Source organism: Festucalex cinctus, chromosome 8 (genome assembly GCF_051991245.1).
Source record: "Festucalex cinctus isolate MCC-2025b chromosome 8, RoL_Fcin_1.0, whole genome shotgun sequence".
Taxonomy (NCBI): Eukaryota; Metazoa; Chordata; class Actinopteri; order Syngnathiformes; family Syngnathidae; genus Festucalex; species Festucalex cinctus.
The window spans coordinates 22,758,497-22,778,823 of record NC_135418.1 but is presented as its reverse complement, the minus strand read 5'-3'; the positions used below and the strand labels follow the sequence as shown (position 1 = coordinate 22,778,823).

The window sequence follows — 20,327 nt, the reverse complement described above, 5'->3', positions numbered from 1 at the left end:
TCGTCAAGTACACGGGAACGCGTTGAAAAATGGAAGACGGAAGGAACGCAATAAGGATGACTTGTCATTCCAGAGGAGAAAGGCTCATATTGGTAAAAAAAAATTTTAAATATGTTTTTTTTGTTTTGAACTTTTAGAGGAGTACGACTAACTATATTTGATAAAATAACTGTTATTGAAGAAAATTCATAATTGCAATGATAGAGCATCATATGCAATAATGGTAAGAATAGTTCATATTACTCATACTGTATATATTTTAAAAAAAATATCTACAGTTAATACTACATGAATAATAGTATCTCAACTAATTTATTAAGATATAATAATTACAACCGTTGTAAAATATTTCATAAATAATAAAATAATAATAATAATAATAATAATCAATTTAGTCAATTTATGACATGATTATAAAAAAGAATTGAAAATATGTGGTTCACTTTTGTTGTTTAAAATCATGTTTAAAATTAAATATATACATTTTTAAATGCACTAATGTATAAACAAAAAAATTTGAAAATGTTGGAAGCTTTGGTTGTGTTAGCTTGTCTGATGTAATTAAATTATTTTGGTTAATTTTAGTGTTGCTTCTTAACTCATTAGCTCCCAAAAACGTATAAATACGTCACATTTTAAATGTTTCAAGTTGTCCCAAAGACATACTTATACGTTTTTTATGCCTAGCATAGAGAAGGCTTTGATGCAGTCTCTCTACTGCAGAAAATGGTTGAGTGGCAGCAGAGTATAAGAGATCAACCAGGCCATGTTAAAACAAGCTGATTTCCCCACAGTTCCAAGCAGAATTGTGAAAAACGATGAAACTTAGCTATGTTCTATTACTAATTGTTGCACAGCGGAAACAGAAAGGAACATACTTTTTTTTTCCCTGATAAAAGAAGAGACTCTAATCTCTCTTTTGGTATGTTCCATATTTTTATAGCAATAGAACATAATGTTTCACGGGCCTTGAAAAATTTGTCAAAATCCAGGAAAACACTTATGTGAAAATGGTTGGGAGTGAATGAGTTAAGATAATTGAAATTTTCTTTGTTGAGGTATTGAAGTTTGCTTTGGTAAAATTGCTAACAACAGAAATAAATACACTTCAAGGGGCGGAGCTACGTGGTGGCCACGGGTGGGCGAGACCACCACCCTTTGTCATTTTATGGCCACCCTCACAGCTGGAGGACAATTTTGATGTCTGCAATTTTTCTGCCATTTTAACATGGATGCTGTATTCTTATATTCATATATTATAAATAATAAATACACAATTGATCTGATTGTATACTCTAAATAAATCTGTCCGAGATAAGAACATTTTATTCTTACAGTCAACAAAAATTAAAATCATTGCGACAGCAAGCAAAAAAAAAAAAAAAAAAAACATGGCAGAAATGTCATTGTTTTCTCATCCAATCCACAGTTATGGTTTCCAGAAACTTTAAAACACATTCATAATACGAAGTAAAAAGCAAATGTTTAGAATTGTGAAGTATGAACAAATTCTTATGTCATTGTGATTTTGAGTTATGATTTGAATAACTGTGCCATTGATCACCGTATGCAAAATGGCATCGGCTGTCGTGACAACCGATCACTCGAATTGGTTGTTAGCTAGCGAATCAATACAGCAGTACACAAAAGCAAAGCAATGGCAAAGAAAATGGAAGTATCTGTTAAATTATTATTTTTTTATTACTTTGACTTGTTCCTGTTTGATTTTGGATGTGACGGGCATTGTTTTGGATATGTGTGAATTTTATGTCATGATATGTACAGCACATGCACGGCCACCCCACTGAAATATTTCTAGCTACGCCCCTGCACACTTGCACTAATAAAACCTAAATCACTTTCATTAGGATAACACGTACAGTAAACTGGATACAAATGTGAAAAAGTTGTTGTTACCTGCGCGTCCATGAGCAGGTGTCTCATGAGGGTCATGGACTTGGTCAAGGGGTCCCCCTCCTGCTCCCCGGTCAGGAAGCGGCGCTCGTCATGACTCAGGCTCCACGGCTGCCGGCTCACCATGAACTGAGCGATCTGGTCGTTGAGGCTGTTGAGGGACTGCACGGCTGCGTGGCAGAAAACGCAAAAGTCATTTCCAAACGCAAACGTTTTTATCTTCTCCTCCACGCGCGCAGCTTTCGCTCGCTAATGAGAATCCTCCCGATGAAGCCGCTGTGATCCTTCCTCAAGCGAATCGAACGCTCCTTTCGGACAACGGGGGAACCATTAGGATAAATCCATTAGCCAGACATAGAAACTCACATTCGCTCAATTATGTGATATGATTCTTCGCGGGGAGCGCCGCCGTCGTAATCATGTCATTACGTCTTGTTGCAGTTAATGGCCGTCGCGGCGGCGTTTTTGCGCCGCTTCGTCTCGCTGGGTTTGTGCAAAGTTGGCCTTTTGGCGTTGTCAGATTTTTGTGCGAGGATTATCGTCTCAAAGCAAAAGTCACATTTCACAACAGGGACGTACGCACAAAAGGCAGCTGCACTTAAAAATAACTTATCATTTTTTATCAATTAATTAAAACAAGCCACACTGTGTATCTGTGTGTGTCTTTGTGATGCAAAGAAACTTGAGTTTCACAGTGTTAATTTGGGAAAAAAAAAAAAAAAAGAACGAGGGAGAGGGAGCTTTAGCGGATTAATCAGCAGCAATACACTTGCGGTGTCTGCATGAATGAAGCTGTGTTGTAATCCCGCAACTTGTGAAACATGATTGGAACAATGTTTTCACTGCAGGGAGGCGTGCAATGCATGCTAATGAACACAATCATTTACGCTACACGCTCATTAGGTGCACCTGCATGAGCTGTGACAAAAAAAAAAAAAAAGGCTTCGTTTTGATCATTGATCAATATCATTGACAGCATTTTGATTCGTTCTCCTGACTGCCAGCGATTCAAATTTGTCCTCTGTAGTGGACCTTTTTAAAACTGAATATATCCCACGCAGTGCATACAATTGAATTAACTCCTTTTGTGCTCTATAGAGGACATTCAGAGCTTTCCAATGATACCAAATGTGTGGGGGTGGAGCTTTGCTACCTTAGATTGCATCATAAAAGAAAATGGCTTCCCACAGTGCAAGCACTTTTTAGAGGGAAAAGAGGGAAGAGTAAGTGTATAACACTTTTTATTGAACAAATTTAGGCTTTAAATGTTGTTAGCATGTTTACTATAAGACTCTTAAAACACATTAAAGTATTGTTTGAATTATTTTAACTGTATTTGAGCCTAGCATTTAAGTTTTAAAAAATGTCCTCTGTAGTGGACACATCATAGTTTAAAACAACTTTTAAAAAAAATGTCTTTTGCAGTATTCCAGTTACTTCACAAAGATTGGGGAATATCAAAATGAACATGATTGAACAATAATTTTTTTTTTACCTGGTAGTCAGGAGGATATTTTAGCTACATGAGAGTGGTAGAAACACCTTGCAGTGCAGATGTACTACACATAAGGTCCCTGTTAAGTTTGTACCATTATTAATTCATATTTGATTTATTTGTTCATTTTTCCTTTCGGACAGCATTGTGACAATCAGACATTTCCTCATACAATTATGACATATAATGACCGAAAAGAAAAAGGGATGGCAGGAAGAAGCATAAAGCTTATATTGGATTATGGTGTGTACACAAAAAGAAAATGGTTGCATGTATCTTTACATGTCCAGGAAGGAATCCTTGTTTCTTAAAATAACATCACTTTTCAGGAAAGAAAAAAAAAAAAATGGAGCCATGCCATTAAAGATGAGAGCAAGCAATTTCAACACTATAGATTGGTCAATAATTTGTTAAAGAAAATTTAATAATAATACTAATACTAATACTAAGAATAATACTAACACTACTACTAATAATAATAATAACAGACACGCACCTAGCAACTGACCAATAGTACAGAACTGTAAAAATATCAGGTATCGGTATTATTTCAAGGTATCTGTACTTGCGACGGAAGCCAATACCTCTTGTGGCTATTTTATGATCAGGAATTAGAAATTACAAAAATAGCAAAAAATCCATTAATTTCATTCAACTTTAGGGAAAATTCTATATTGGGATACAGTATATAGGGATTTCGTTAAAATTATTATTATTATTTTTGTTTTTGAGGGGGGCGATGTATCAAAACTATAGTAGTATCGGTACTTGATATCAGTATCTGATACTACTCATGAGTTGAGTACTCGCACTGGTATTAGTCTAGAAAAAAAAAGTGATATTGAACATCCCAAATATTTACCAAATTTGGACATGGGAAGTTAAGCAAACTTGAAGTACTTTCTCTAATTATAATCTAATTTGATAGTAAAGGGTCCACGATACTCCAACAATATTTGAAATGGCTGAAGTAGTTTGAATGATTTATTCATTAATAGTGGTTAAAAAAAAAACAAAAAACTCATATATAACATTATTTAAGCAATTTTGGGAACGGTGACTATTTCTGTCATCTGTCAAATGAGCATGGATATTTAAAGACCCTTTTAAAATCAGTTACAGATAAAAGAAAACAGTTTTTTACCGCTACCTTCAAATCCCTATATTGTCAGACCGTAAAATAAAAAGCGATTAAAAGGTCCAACAATATATTAGCAGCCTTCGACTCACAGAATCCACCAGCCAAGGTTAACTTTTCACCAGAAGCATCCAAGATTTACGAGCACTCCTTGCCAGCCTTGTCTTGTATTCTAGCAAAGATTTTTTTTTTTTTTTTTTTTTTTTTTTTACGAGGGCGCGGCGGCCCCGCAACCAGCAGGCATCAAATCAGCCAAGGATAAAGGCGGATAAAATGTTTATGACAAGAGGCTGACAACTGAATTCCAATCTCGTCTTCAACGTTTACAAGGTGCACACATCTGCCCCCGTCGAGGGCGGGGGGGGGGGGGGGGGGATTTGCGAAGAAGACGCTGTGAAAATTAAACGCTGCCGCGGAAAAGACGACAAGCTGTCAAACAGGGAGACACGCCCTTTTCGCTTCCACTTGTGAGTCAACTTATTATATCACAATCAAAACTGTCACACTTTGAAATGAAAAAATGACATCACATGGTTACATTTTGGGTCTAATGAACAAACTCAGTCCACAACTGTTAGGGTTTATGATATCGGAGTTAGGGTCAATAACAACATTGCACCACAGATAAAGAGAGGAATCCTACATGTGAGCTAATAAAGAGATGCCACAGGGCTCCTAACTAAGGCCTGATTTCTTCTTAAAACAATACAATGCCCGGATTTTTAGACTGGCTGATGATTCTTACAGGTAATAAGTACTGTACCGATAAAAACCCAATGTAATTTACCCACCACTATCGGAAAAAGTCAATTTGTGCCATTTCGCCCTATAACGCCAAAACGTATCATATTAAATACAAGACATTTGGGCCTTCTACTTCATGAGTATAATGGTTTTTTTTTCCCCCCATTAAAACCCTGATGTATATGATCTGACATGTGAATTGCACGGATAATCCATTAGAGGGCAGTATCACCCAGCTGATGGCTTTTACAGCGACCTTGCAAGATCGTCCTAATTGAGGGAGGAGAGACTTTATTAATAGTGGGAAATGTTCCTTCTGATTTTGGGAAATCCTAATACGTTTGATATCCTCCTGACTACCAGGAAAAAAAATATTGTCCAATTATGTTTATTTTGATATTCCCCAATCTTTGTGAAGTAACTGGAATACTGCAAAAGATTTTTTTGCGAAAAAAAAAAAAAAAGCTTTTATTTTTAAGCTATGATGTGTCCACTACAGAGGACATTTTTTAAAACTTAAATGGTAGGCTCAAATACAGTTAAAATAATTCAAACAATGCTTTAATGTGTTCTTAAGTCTTATAGAAAACATGCTAACAACAATTAAAGGCCAATTTTTTTCAATAAAAAGTGTTACGAATCAAAATGCTGTCAATGATATTGATCAACGAATTTTTGATAGTTATAAAGGTAGGAATTTAAAGCATTGTGACCGGATGTATCGAATATGACACAAATCAAAAGTCATATGTGGAAGTTGATTTTCAAAAAATGAATAAATAAAAAATTTGCTATTCAAAAGGACCAATAAATTCTCTATTAACAAAAAAATCAGCATTTTCTCACATACATTTGATGATTCAGGTTTTAGAGGGTCAAAGTAAAAAAAAAAAAAACCTACCCTAATGTACCACCACAAAGTTTCCAGGAACAAAAAGGTACAGATAGCGTACATATGTTCTGGCGTTCCACGTGATGTGAAATGCGAACAGCCCACTACATTCTTTGTAGACACCCACGGGAGCAAAGCTACATCAACAAAGAACTCTAATGAGGCATGTGAGCCCGATACCCATCTCGGGAAGAAGCAATATATGAAAACAAAGTATGATCAGAGGGGTGGCTTTACGAAAGACCTTAACACCCACCATTATGCTGTCCAACATAAAACTGCATTAAAAAAAAAAAAGTAGTCTCTTTTTACTTCAGTATGCTTGCGGCACCATCGGTTCTGTGTCAGACAGCCTCTGCCAAGGCAATTTGACGAGGCTCCAAGAGCTCCATTTGGAGCCAAAAGGTCCAGAAGAGTGGGAATGAACAATATGAGGCAATCGCACACCAGAGCGCTGGGCTTCATTTCCAAGACGCCGGTGCCAGAATAAATACGCGGCGCAGTTTTAGTGAGGCCAAAAGAGTGCGGCACTGGACCGCAACCAGAGCAATAACACCACCTTGAACTGTCAAACGCGGAAAGACGGACTTTTTTGGAACTTTGAACGTGGGGGAGATTGAACGTATCAATTAGGGCTGGGCAACGTCGGCTCTTTGCAGCATCGCTGGCGACGTTGCCGTGCCGCACCACCCGCATGTGGCTCCAATTTAACAAATCCTTGTGAGTATTTGGACACGTCACTTTTGTCAGCTTCAAGTTATTCCAGTAATCACTGTAGGTTTTTCTGTCTGTAACGGAACGGGATGAAAAATTCTGTACAATTCTGTGTGTATATGTTTTTAAAAAGCACATCTGATACAGGAAGTTTACTTTGAAAACAATTTTATATTGAAAGGCATCCACTGGAAATGTGACGCCACCTAGCGTCTCAGTCTTGAATTTGGCAAGATGGCAATGGATAATCAACTATGACAACAAAAACATTTCAAATTTAAACATTAACTTTAAAAATGAGTCTGAATGAAAACTGAACTGAACTGCTATTTTGTTTTCTGATGATGCACACAAGTGCCAATACTTTCTTCCAAAGAATGTCACAGCCAAAAACAACGAAAAGTGTACAAAACAGCTTAGCAGGGCGTACAACAAACATTCAATGATAAACATTAAAGGAATACTTCACTTATTTAGCCCATTATAGCAAGAAAAAGTAATTAATTTGATACTTTCATTATTTTTCACCTACAAATGGTACCTTCAAAAACGCATTTTGCAACTTGCTGCTGACTGAAAATGGCATCACAAGGGCTCAGGTAACCAATCACAGCTCACCTGTTTTCTAGTTTTGGTCATGTGACATTCACAAGCTGAGCTGTGATTGGTTACCTGAACCCTTGTGATGTTATTTTCAGTCGACAGCAAGTTGCAAAATGTGTTTTTAAAGGTACATGAAAAATCATGAAAATATCATTTTTTTTATAGGCAAAATATTAATGTTAATTGGGACTCCAATAACGATAAGTGTAATAGAAAATGGATGGGCATAGTTAATACGATGACACAAATATGACACAAATAGCTACTTAGCTTTCAGGATTAAATAAAAAGTTAGCTAGCAAGATAACACAAAAGGGGATCAATGCCACAAAATGTTAGACAGAAATTTGGCTCGTTAGATTAAGAAAAAAATATTACTTATGCAAAAATTATTTTAGTTATAAGGCTATTTATTTATTTATTTATTTTAAAGAAGGTGGTTAGTTAGCTAACAAGCTAGGATTTTGTGAAAAAAAAAAAAGTAGTTCCACAAAAATGTGTTATGCAATAAGTAATTTTCTCCCTAGCTAGTTAGCAGGATTATACAAAAACTAGCTAGTATGATTACACAAATAATTAGTTACCGGCTAATCAGCAGGACTACTAAAAGGGCATTAGTTAGTGACACAAATGTTGGGTAGGCAGCAGTTTAGCTAGCTCACTGATGACAAAAAATATTAGTTATGCAAAAAACTAGTTTGTAGGATTACAAAAAAAAAAAAGTAGCTGGTTAGCTAAAAAGCTAAGATTTTTTGATCATAGCAGTTGCGAATCTGTGAGCTGCACTACAATTGATGAACAAATATGTAGTCGGGTCACGTCTCTCAATTAATGACTGCATCCATCAGGGGAATTTACAATCGATGACTTTGACGTTTAAACCTAACCGACACCCTTTGGGGATGAACTAAAACTCCATATTTTCATCCATTTGCACTTCCCGTAATTGGAATTGCTCTGTGTGTCTCATTACTTCTGTCCATACTTGTGGTCAGTTTTTCTGCTGCTCATTAAATGTAATATGCGCAAGCCAAGTCAGAAACCCGCATTGGGGGGGGGGGGGGGGGGGACCTCGAGTGGATAACTTTGCTCGATTCTCCAAATGTATGAATTGCAAATGTGAATTTTAAACAAGACGCGGCTCACTCGCACTCGCGTTGGTAATCCTTTCATAATTGAAGCCAAATCATTTCTGCAAGCTTTCGCTGCTTCAGTTGATATGGAAACAGCAGCTAATTGCTTGCAGATATAAACACGACATACACTCACACACAGACCGTATTCCCAATTTCCCACGTGCAGAATGTTCTCTGCAGGAGATGATCGCTTTCCTTGTGCAGCCTTTTAGGTGTGATCAGTCACAGAAAGTGGCTTGGAATCTTTGGGGGATGAAAAAGCGCTGGAGGGTGCAGCTGCCTCAAACTTGCAAGAGAGGCAACACTGCCCCCATCTGGTCATTGTGGACACATTCACATGACGTAATGATTTGCTTTGATTTGGCCAGGAATTGATTTATCATGTTGACCGGGTCACTGACGATGATGTCAACAATTAATTGACTTTCACCACATTACACTCTCATCAGTCAACCCCAAATGTCAACGCAATTACAGTCAATTTTGCTTTCAAAGCTCACAAGTGACTTCAGCAGACGACCCAGGCTGACTTCCGACTGCAGGTTGCGCCAGCGCTCATTAGCACGCTCGTGTGCAACTCGACAAAAGCAAAGTTCAAAGACGCATCGCTTTTGGAAAAACCTTCACGCTGCTCCCATCAAACACTGCAAGCTCCCCGTCGCTTCGCCTGTTGTCACATGAACCTCCAGCCATCTATTTTTTATAGCACTTTAGCCTGTTGTGGGGAGCTGGAACCAAAACATGGAAGTTCATTCACAGGAATTTGCCAGAATCAGATCTGGCTGAGCTGTTGTGATTGGCTTCTTTGTGTATTTATGTATTATACTGCCCCTTGGTGGCCAAAGGGCACACAGAAGGAGCAGCACAATATAGCAATGCTGTAGAGTGCTACTTTTCATAACAAAAATAATGTACAAATTATTATTATTATTATTAATTATTACTGCGATTGGCGACTTGCAACCAGTCCAGCGTGTCCCCCGCCTACTGCCCAGAGCCAGCTGAGATAGGCGCCAGCACCCCCCCGTGACCCTTGTGAGGAATAAGCGGTCAAGAAAATGGATGGATGGATATTTATTAATTATTATTATTATTATTATTATTATGTGCTTTTGGGGAGGTTGGAATGGCTTCAAGGCATTTTCAATTTGAAATAATAATTAAAAAAAAATATTTAGTTAAGACCATTAAACACTAGGGGTGTGCCAAAAAAATCGATTCATAAAAGAATTGAGATTCTCATTTATTAATCGAATCGATATTTAATATCCAAAAATCGATTTTATTTAAATTAGAAATGAAGAAGAAGGGGAAAAGGCAGTTGTAGCCCACATGCTAATTAATAAATGTTTAAACAAACAAACAAACAAAAAAAGACACTTTAATGTCTCTATTTGTCATTTTGTCTTGCAAAGCAGACTGGAGTAGAGCATGACAATGTTGTGCATATCTGTAAATTGAAGAAGAAATCATTTGTCAATCAAATATCAATCAAAATGTCAATCGAATCGGAGACCCAAAAATCGTAATCGAATCAAATCGTGAGACAGTCAAAGATTCCCAGCCCTATTAAACAATGTATTTTTATGATTTTCGAGCAGATATACAACACAAGGTCAAACGAGCGCATAAGGTGAAAAGTACACAAATGTCACACAGCCATGATGAAATATTTTCGTCACGTTCCGCAACGAGCGTCCTCCTTTCAAGTGCGGCTTTAGTCGGATTCAGCGCGCTGCTTCATCCAGCCACTTCAATTACATCAACTTCTAGTCTGACAACTCCACGCCCACGAACACACTTGTGACCATGTAGTGCGCGCTCATTAGCTCTTCCGCTTTTAAAACCTGACTGAAGTCTGTTCTTGGAACATCATGCAGAATGTACAAAAAAAAATAAAAAAAATGCTGTACTGTTTTCCTAACCCACTTGTTGGGTGGCTGTAGCATATTTGGTTTGACGCAGCAGATAGGTTCGAAGATTGGATTTGGGCAGGCTGAGGTGCATAAGCAATTTTGTTGTGTAATAAAGTTGAAATAAATTTCTCCAATCCTCAACACAATGCGCTGGATACAAGTAACCCAGAATTTGCACGGGCCCTGCTGGGCCATGTATTGGGTCAGCCATTTCACCCATTTTGGGTTACTTTTGACCAAGCAGTTTGAAAACACAGTTTTACACTAACAAGTCAGACGACACTGGGCAGGGAAGAGGGAAAAAAAAAAAAAAAAAAACATTTTCACATAGGAGTGTGCTCACTTTTGTTGCATGGGGTTTAGCTATTAACTCATTCATTCCGAGCCATTTTCACAAAAGCAATTCCCTTCACTTCGCTCCCGGTTGTTTTACTGGATTTTGACTGATTTTGCAAGGCCTACAGAATATGTTCGATTGCTATAAAAACATGGAACTTACCAAAAGAAAGAATAAAATGTCTTTTATTTCATCAGGGGAGAAAAAAAAAAAGTGTATTTCTATCTGTTTCCGTTTTGCAGCAATTAGCATTAAAATATAGCTAGGTTTCATCATTATTGACAAATCTATTTAGAATTGTGAGTAATTTAGCTCTTTTTTTTTTAACATTGTCCCGATTGAACTCCTTTACTCTGCAGCCACCTGCTGGACGTTTGTGTAATAACTACCATTTCTTAAACCATTCTTTGTTGTTGAGAGGCTGCATCAAAGCCTTCTGTATGCTCTAACATTAAAAAAAAACAAAAAAAAACGTATAAATATGTCTTTGGGACATGTAAAACATTTTTAAAATAGAACGTATTTATACGTTTTGGGGAGCAAATGAGTTAATGGCTGTATTTTGAGTTATTTTGAGGGAACAATACATGTTATATAAGATCTACACTGACTACTTTTCATTGTTTCAAAGTGTCAGTTCGTCAGTGCTCGCCCATGAAAAGATAGTTTGAATGTGACGGGTGTACTCACTTTTGTGATAACAACAATTAACCCAGTACTGGAGTTAGCTATTTCACCCGATTTGGGCTACTTTTTCAGCCAGCACTTTTAAGATTGTATACATCTTCTCCAAAACAACCATTGTCTAATATTTATATAGCAAATATATCCGTCGTACGTGGCATACTTTGTGTAAAAGATGTCTCCTTTGTGGTCGGAACGTTGATGCGTTCACCATGCGAGCGAGTGCGCCTTGCATGTTAAAAGAGAGAATGCGCTACATTTCATCACCACAGGGGCGACTGATGCATATTTATACGGGCGGCGGCGGCGGGGGGGGGTGGGGGGGGGGGGGGGGGGGGGTGGGGGGGGGGACAGACTTCTCTGGCTCGGCATCGCGCCGCTGCTCAACAATCGGGATGTGAAGATGTCACGTCGGTGACAATCACGCTGAGCTGGGCGTTAAACACCAGCAACAAAGACGACGCTCAAGTTGTGTGGAACTTGTCGTCGTGTGTCCTGGAATGATTATGCAACCATTTAGTGGGGAATTTTTCAAAAAATGGCAGCAAGCTATGACAATATAAATGTTACAAGAATGAAGTTGTAGACAACATGAAAACAGGAGAAAAAAAAAGTTTGTTTGTTTTTTTAAGAAAAGTATGCCTTTTCTAATAAAATTCCGACTTGATTCCTGCAAATTATTTTTTCCAATATTGTAACTTTATTCTTGTTAACATTGCAACTCTTTGTAAAATTCAAAACATGTTTTGAAATATTATTGTAATAAAAAGTGTTTAATATTATGGCTTTGGTCTCATAAAATGACTTCCCATATTAAATCCAATGTAAAACGATGAAATGGAACTTTTTTTGCGTAAAATTGCTACTTTTTCTCATAAAAATACGTTTTTAAATCAAGTAAAATTGTGGGTGTGGGTGGGGGTTGGTGTTTTTGTTTTCTTACATACAGTATTTGGACAGTTATTCTAAACCTTTAAAATATACATTCATTTTTATATTCATAATACAATTTGATGCTTGTAAAGTTTCTGGTAACATTAATAGTTACACAATTCTCATGTAAAACTACATCGTTCTCATAATATGAATAAAAATGCCTTTTTTTTTGTTTAAAAAAAAAATGAAGTTTTTTGTTTGTCAAAATATACGGTAAGTTTTTTTTTTTATATATATATAAAATAAAGATTCTTCCTTTAAATATTGTGATGGACAAGCCAGAACTTCACTCTTGTAAAATGTTTTTTTTTCCCTCCATAATATTAGGCTGTTAATCTCCTAAAATTTATTTTTATTTCTCATAATACAGTGACTTAATACTTGTAAAATGATGACTTATTTCTCATAAAATCCTCACTTTCCTGTAATGTGACTATCGAAATTCTTAATTCTATAATATAAAATCATTCTTGTGAAATTGCAGCTTTTCTGTGTAAAATTACTATTTACTTCTCATAATATATGGACTTCTTTCCAGAAAACAAAAAACAAAACCCTATTTCCTAATAATATTAATTCTTTGAATATTATGCATTCTTTCTCATGATAACATTTCTTAGCAAAGCTCTGCAGTGATGACCTTCCAAGTTACTGTGCAAGATTTCTATTAATAATGCATCCCTTTTGGTGCTTAATTGTGGTGAGACCATGCTGGCCGGCTCTGCGGCTACAGTGAAGAGGTGAAGAGAGCGAGGAGGAGTTTCATGCAGCGAGTGGGCACTCGGAGGCAGATATGTGGAGTCAGCAGACATTCCGGCACACGACTCCATGATGCAGAAAAAGCAGCTGTGACAGCAAACACGGAAAAAGCGCTGCCCTGACGTAGGAATTCACTCTTGATATTTTAAGAACAACAGATTGTCACTGTCCTCTCGGTTGTCGTCCAGGACCGGATTCCTGTTGAGCGGTTCTGCGAAAGCTGCAACAGCTCCAAATTTAAAAGCAGCGTTGATGCAGAGCTGATGCGGCAAAAATAAGCACGTTGGGCTGCATATTTTTAAGTGTTGGAGATGTGAGGGCGTTCAATCTGAGGGAAGATGTTCACTGGAGGTGAACACGCAAGTAGCTATATTCAGATCATGTGCAGCTACTTGAAACGTGTCCGCTCACCTACACGCGTTTCAATTTAAAACATTGCCCAAATATACGTCCTTTTTCAGTTACTTTTAACTCTTTTTTTTTTTTTTCAGTTTTACTTTTTCAGTTCAGTTTATTTGTATTTTGATTAACTAGTTATCAAAAAATGGTGCGATTACACAAAAAGTACTGTCATGAGTTATACACATAATTGTTAGCAAGCTAACTAGCTAAGCTAACTAGCTAGCTGGTATAATTGCGTAAAAAAAAAATAGTTTGGCTAGTAAGGTTACAAAAAATATTGTTAGCTGCCTAGCTAGACAAAAGCCTAGCCTACCAAGCTACACAAAAATGACTTAGTTAAACAGAAATTAGTTTTTGCGTTGTTTGTTGCACAAAAAGTAGTTAGCTAGTAAGATGATAGATAGTTGCGCAAAAACTAGCTCACTGGCTACGTAGCTAGTTCGTACAATTGCAGAAAAAGTAGTTATTGGTATGAAAGAGTAGGTTGAACCTCCGTTTATCAATGGGGGGGGGTACATTCCAGACTGCACCAGCAACAGGTGAAAAATCACAATATAGTTTAGAAAGGCCATATATAAAGAACAATTTGTTGTTGTTGTTACTGCTGTTGTTTTATAATACAATTTTATCCCTCCCACATATTTTAACTTGTTTAAAATTATTACGACAGTTTTTTTTTTTTTTTTAAACATAACAATATAGTTAGTTAGCTTGAAAGTTTACAAAAATATAAGATACAGAAAAACAGCCAGCTACCTAGCTAATATGCTGGAACACAAAAAAAAAGTAGTTACTTCAAAATTAGAATGACCACACAAAAACTATTTACTTAAAATAAAAAAATAATTTAGTACTAATTCGTCAGCTATGTGAAAACTTTAGCTAATTATGTTACGGTACACAAAAGCATATTCTTATATTCTACATTCTTTAGTTAGCAGGGTTATGTAAAAGATAGTGGCCTATGTATGAACACAAAAAAAAAAGTTACGTAAAACGTAGAATGAGTACACCAGTTATGCTTGTTATTACACTCAAATTTTAGCTAGCTAGATTACTCAACACGTAGTACATTCTTTAGTTAGCAGGATTAGATAATATGCATGAACACAAAAAATGCTACATATAACCCAGTATGAGTACACAAAAAGTATCTACTACTTACTATAAATTCATTTTCATCATTTGATTTCATCACTACTTTATTATTGCTACTTAGATTTAAAAAAAAAAAAAACATTCTAAATAATTAGCAAGATTACACAAAACAGTAGCTATGCAAAAAATACAAAATAAAAAATGCATTAAATCGAGTTAGTAAGATTGCGCCAAACTAGTTTGTTACCCAAAAGTTGGTTGGTTACCTGCCAAGTTAGAAGAATTACACAAAAACTAGTCAGATTAGTTAGTTTGCGAGGTAGATGGGAGAATTAGAGAAAAACAAGCTTCATAGTTATTTATCAAACTAGTACGATAGCTACCGAGACGTTAGCTACCAAATATTCGACAAAACAAATCAATTATGAGGATTACGGATTACAAACACGCACGCACCAACACAAACTCTGTGTTGAAACTACTGCCGCCGAGCACAAACGGCGAACTCCCGCTGTCAGCCAACTCCAATTGCTTTATTGAGCGGCCTGACGGAGTTGGCGGCGGGGAGCTAATGAAGACGCATGTGTCTCGCCGCAAGCGAGGAAGTCGAGCAGCTTATGCAAATGGAGGACGTTAAACACCTCATAAGTCAACGCGTTTGTGCACCAGGCAAACAAGTGACACGCACTGATTGGATTGGGCAGTAAATAAAGTTGAGCAGCTTTCACCATTTAGGATATTTGGACAAGGACCACCACCAGATGCTCTGCTGGACAAATTTCATGCAATATGTGCTCATTGTTATTGTCTTTTTTTATTTTATTTTTTTATACTTCCAGCCATTCATTTTCTCATCGCTATAATGTCTCGCTTGATCAATCACAGAGCTTAGATAGAACAACTTACTCACTCTCATGCCTGAGATTCAAACCCAGATGCTTTACTGTGAGCCAGATGTGCTAACCACTAGGCAATTGTGTACAGCATTAGCTACACAGGTCCAAATAATAAGTTGTTAGCCAATGACGGTACAGTCAGACCATCAATAAAGAAACCAAAGTCATATAGCGGGTGGAGCAATACAGGCAGACGAAGCCAACGAAATGAGTTAATTATTTTTATGGGCGCAAAAACCTAAACATCTGCTCACCACGATATTAAGATTACAACGGATATAATATTACCGACATTTTACAAGTAATGCGCCATTCCAGCCACGTGGGTGTACCTAATGAAGTGTCCAGGGAGCGTACGCCATTTGAAATCTAAAAATAGCGCCGACGCTCTTGCTTTGAACCTCCACGCAGGCGCCTCTCGTTGGCATCAACCGTAACGGATGCGTCATAAAGTTCTCATATGGGGACGCAACAGCTGCGAATTTCACTCGGGAGGCAATCCCACCTTCTGGCTGCCCACACCATATTTATTTATTTTTTTTCCCCACCGTGACACGACAATAACGTCCCTCGAGCGAATCCTTTCAAGGTTGCTCCTGAAAACTTTGACTTGTCAATAATTCAACCTCTGCAGCATTTCCCTGCGTACCTCCTCATATATCTGCATTATGAATATGACGCGCTCGCTCGTGGGATGCCGAGTCCTCGTCAAACTGCTGACGCGGGGGAAAAAAATAAATAAATATGCATTGAGGAGGAAGGATCGTGTCTGAGTGATACATAACATGGAAAATTGACTTTTGAATTGCTTTTGAACAAATAATCTCTGAAACGCCCGCCCACCTCGTAAGCAATTACACAGCCAGTTAATTTTTTTTGCGAGCTGCCTGCGTAGGAAAAACGTGTTTTTAAAACACGTCGTTCAGAATGTGGCCCTACTGTGATGTCACAGTTGTGGGTGTGTCTGCTGAATGCACTGAAACTGCGCTTTGCTCAACTGTCAATCAAATATCACGAATAGATGCTAATTGGTCAAGCGCATTTGTTTGTTTATTCATTTAATTAATAAAACGAATCTTCCTGCGCAATAAAAGTTATTACTCTCCTGTATGGAGCAGCAATTGGGTTGCTAATACACCCGCTACAGTTTCGAGTGCGGTGAATGATCAAATGCAGTACATTAAGAGCACATAACTCACCATCAGTATTCATGCTCAGAAGTCATTATTGGAACATAAAGTCGAACTCTCATTGGCACATCTTGCAGTAGGGGGGGCGGAGTAAAAATAACACTGGGGAACAGTCTTTTTAAAAGACTTAAGGTCTGACAGCTGTTCATTTTGGGTACAGAAGATGAAAAACTGAGCTCAGTTTTTTTTTCTATCAAGTCAAGTTCTTGAGTTATAGCATCCCCGTTTTCTTAAAAATAAAATAAAATAAATGAATGTGTATGTAACTAAAAGCGCGACGGTCGAATAGTTTCAGGCTTTAAAAACTAAAAAGCTCTTCTTCTTCAGCTCTTCTTACTACAGCTAATCAGTGGGATTTTGCATATTTGGATTGTATCCTAAACGGACTTTCGTACTACTCCAGTTAATATTGTTTAGCATCACAAACTATGTCAATTGTTGCCCATTCGGCATCCACTGCAGTTTGGTCATCCTGGAAGGGGGATTTTCCTTCATTTGCGATCCCTCCTCAAGTTTTTTTTTTTTTTTTTTACTCACTTGAGTTTATTGTTGCCCTCTTGTGGTTCGATCAGGGAAGGTCATTAATATTTGTCAACTGTGGGCATGTGAAGCATGCCCAATTGTACTTTTTAATCAGTATAAGTCTAACTCAACATTAATGAATGAATGAATGAATGAATGAATTAATTAATTAATTAATTGTTTTCGTTTTTTCAACAAACACAAACAATAACTTAAATCTGTATTACAATAAACAGTATCAGATTAATTATACAAAAATGTTTTGGTCTTATAGGTTAGGCTTAAGATAGCAAAAGTGAATAAATTGTGAATTTATATATAATAATAATAGAATATATATAATTTATATTTTATTCATCTACTTTAATTACAGTTGTTAACTTACTCTACTCTTCCTTTACACGCTACCAAACAAGTGGCGTAAAAAAAAAATATATATATAAAATAAACAAATCCAATTGCAGCCTTTGCAATTTGAAAATTACATTCTACTATACTTTAACGTCAATTTGTATTCAATTAATTATTTAGTCCGAGTGGGCAGTGGCTCGTTAAACTGTTTACAGACGATAACATGTATCCTCTTTTGACAAAAGAAAATTGTAATGTCTCCTTTTAAAGAAGAAAAAATGCACTTTTGCAGATTTGCTACCATCACGGACACACAATTAAGCATCGGCCACTCGTGAACATATGCCAACCTTGTAGCTTCCTTTTGCATCAGTGATGGATGAGAGCAATCTGTTGCATGAACTAAACGAGAAAAAAAAAAAAAAAAAAACCCTAATGGGAGTGTTGGCTGGTGCAGTCAAGCATTTATCAAGTCCTTCGAGGGCCGTGCAAAATTGATGAAAACATGAACCAACATTACATGATAAGCATTTGGGAGGTTTTTTTTGCACTTTGCGTCCCCGTCGCATGTCAAACCCTCCGCAGGTTGAAGAGAAAAAGGAACGTCAACTCACTGGCTTGCATCAACTGTCCCTGTCGCCCGAACACCTGAGAGAAGGTGGCGTCCTGGCTGCAGCAGGTGAGCGTGTCGTCCATGGCGGCTGCGGTGAGACGGGGGAGGCGCGTCACTCACGGTCGCATGAGAAAAACAGCGAAGAAAGGAAGGAAGGCAGGAAGGAAGGAAGGCTTACCTTTCCAAAACAACGTCCGCTTCCTACTTGCTGCCGTTGAGGGAGCAGACGCAGCCCCGCTAGCTCGCAGCGATGTGAGCAAGAAGTGCTCGCTGTGTAGATGAGCGGAATGGGGAAGGGAGGGGGGAGGATGGGGAGAATGGTTGGCTGGGTGAGTTGGTGGTGAAGGGAGGGGCCATATACATATACATATATATATATATATATATATATATATATATATATATATATATATAAAAAGAGACAGACAGACAGACAGACAGACAGACAGACAGACAGAATAAAGCTAGTCAAAAATATTGTTGTGCTTCTACAGGAGTTAATTTTTTTAGTGCCTCAAAAGGCAAGGAGCTAAAATGGTGACGTAATGTGTTTTGTATTTAATACAGAGCTGGGATTTCATTGCAAATTATCACAGTCGACAGAAACTTTCTATGTCCAAATACGGTCAAATTTTACAAATAGGTACGTTATGGTCGGTCGCCATGTGGTCTGGAATTGTTTACAAAATTTGGAAAGTAATTTGTGCTAATCTACGATCTCTCTTGGACACTTCAACGGTGTGAGAAGCGTCTTATAGCTGCACTTCTTGACTCCACAGGCGCCTTGCAGTATTATATCGCCTTGAGAATGAAACTGTAGATTTTTCCACAAAAACGAGTGAAGACGGGTTACATCTGACTCGGCGTGTTTTGTAAAAAAAAACTGTGAGCCATTAAGAAAATGTGTGGGCGTGTTCATTTCTGCCTATTACACGAGACTAAAACACAGCATTCTATTTAATAATGCATTTGTGGAATATGAGTTAAGCAGTAAAATCCACCCGTTTTGAGCCATCTCAGGGGACGGCCATTTTGTCACTTGCTATCGACTGAAAATGACATCACTGCTCAGGGCTCAGACAGCGACCAATCACAGCTCACCTGTTTTCTTAAGCTGAGCCATGATTTATAATAATAAATAAATAACATTTTTAAAAATGGTGGATTTTGCTGCATAACTCATATTTCACAAACACAATATTATGTTTAGCTAAGTAGAGGCTCATATAACATATTGTAAAGAACATTTTGGGGTTGACTTCACCTTTAACCTTTGACATCTGTTTACGAAAATGAATGTCATCACAGTATTTGTGAAGTACAGTATAAAAGCATTTTTCTTGTCATCTTAAAACAATGAAGATGTTTAAAAATGTGCTTGTAAATAATACAGAGCACTAATTCAAATATGTATTAATATGAACTTCTTTTATCTTGCGATGTGTTTGATGTAATATTCAGTGTTTTTTTTTTTTGTGTGTTTGCAAGCTGGAAGCTGGGGATGTTAATTTCCTCCTAGTATGTACAGTATGTTTTATATTTAATACAGAGATGCTGTGCAATTCTTTTGATCTACTGTACATCGTTTCCATCCTCCTTCATCTACACACCTTCATCACACTTCCTCCCCTTTGCATTCCTCTTCATGCAAATCCTCTCCATCCATCTCAAGGCTCGGTTGGCCGCCGGGAAGCTCGAGAGGTTTTAATCTCCGCCCTGTGATGAGGACAGAGAAGGTTAAAAAAAAAAAAAAAAGAAAAGATGAGGAAGTGGTGAAAACGTCTGGGAAGAAACTGATGAATGACTTGAAGTATGCAGTGAAAATTGGATAATGAGTCAAAAACAAATCCCACGCTGTGTGTAGCCAAACGAGATCAAAGAGCACATGCTGGCATCAAATTACATCAATATAAAATACTCTCTCAGGCCTCAGAGGCACTGTTGCATTGGGATGCGGTTGGCATGGCGACCTCAGGCCAACTTCCCT

At 37.4% G+C, this 20,327-nt stretch overlaps 1 protein-coding gene across 1 annotated transcript in view; it reads right to left on the bottom strand.

Moving 5' to 3' along the window:
• Nucleotides 1–20,327, bottom strand: part of LOC144024484 (kazrin-like) — an 89,069-nt gene that overhangs the window by 67,111 nt on the left and 1,631 nt on the right. The window contains exons 3-6 of the mRNA XM_077530805.1: nucleotides 19,951–20,056; nucleotides 18,519–18,665; nucleotides 18,342–18,428; nucleotides 1,918–2,084 (exon numbers count right to left, since the gene is read on the bottom strand). Of these exons, the coding sequence (XP_077386931.1) occupies nucleotides 1,918–2,084; nucleotides 18,342–18,428; nucleotides 18,519–18,665; nucleotides 19,951–20,002 (453 nt within the window). The 5' untranslated portion in view covers nucleotides 20,003–20,056. The remainder of the gene's footprint in view (nucleotides 1–1,917; nucleotides 2,085–18,341; nucleotides 18,429–18,518; nucleotides 18,666–19,950; nucleotides 20,057–20,327) is intronic.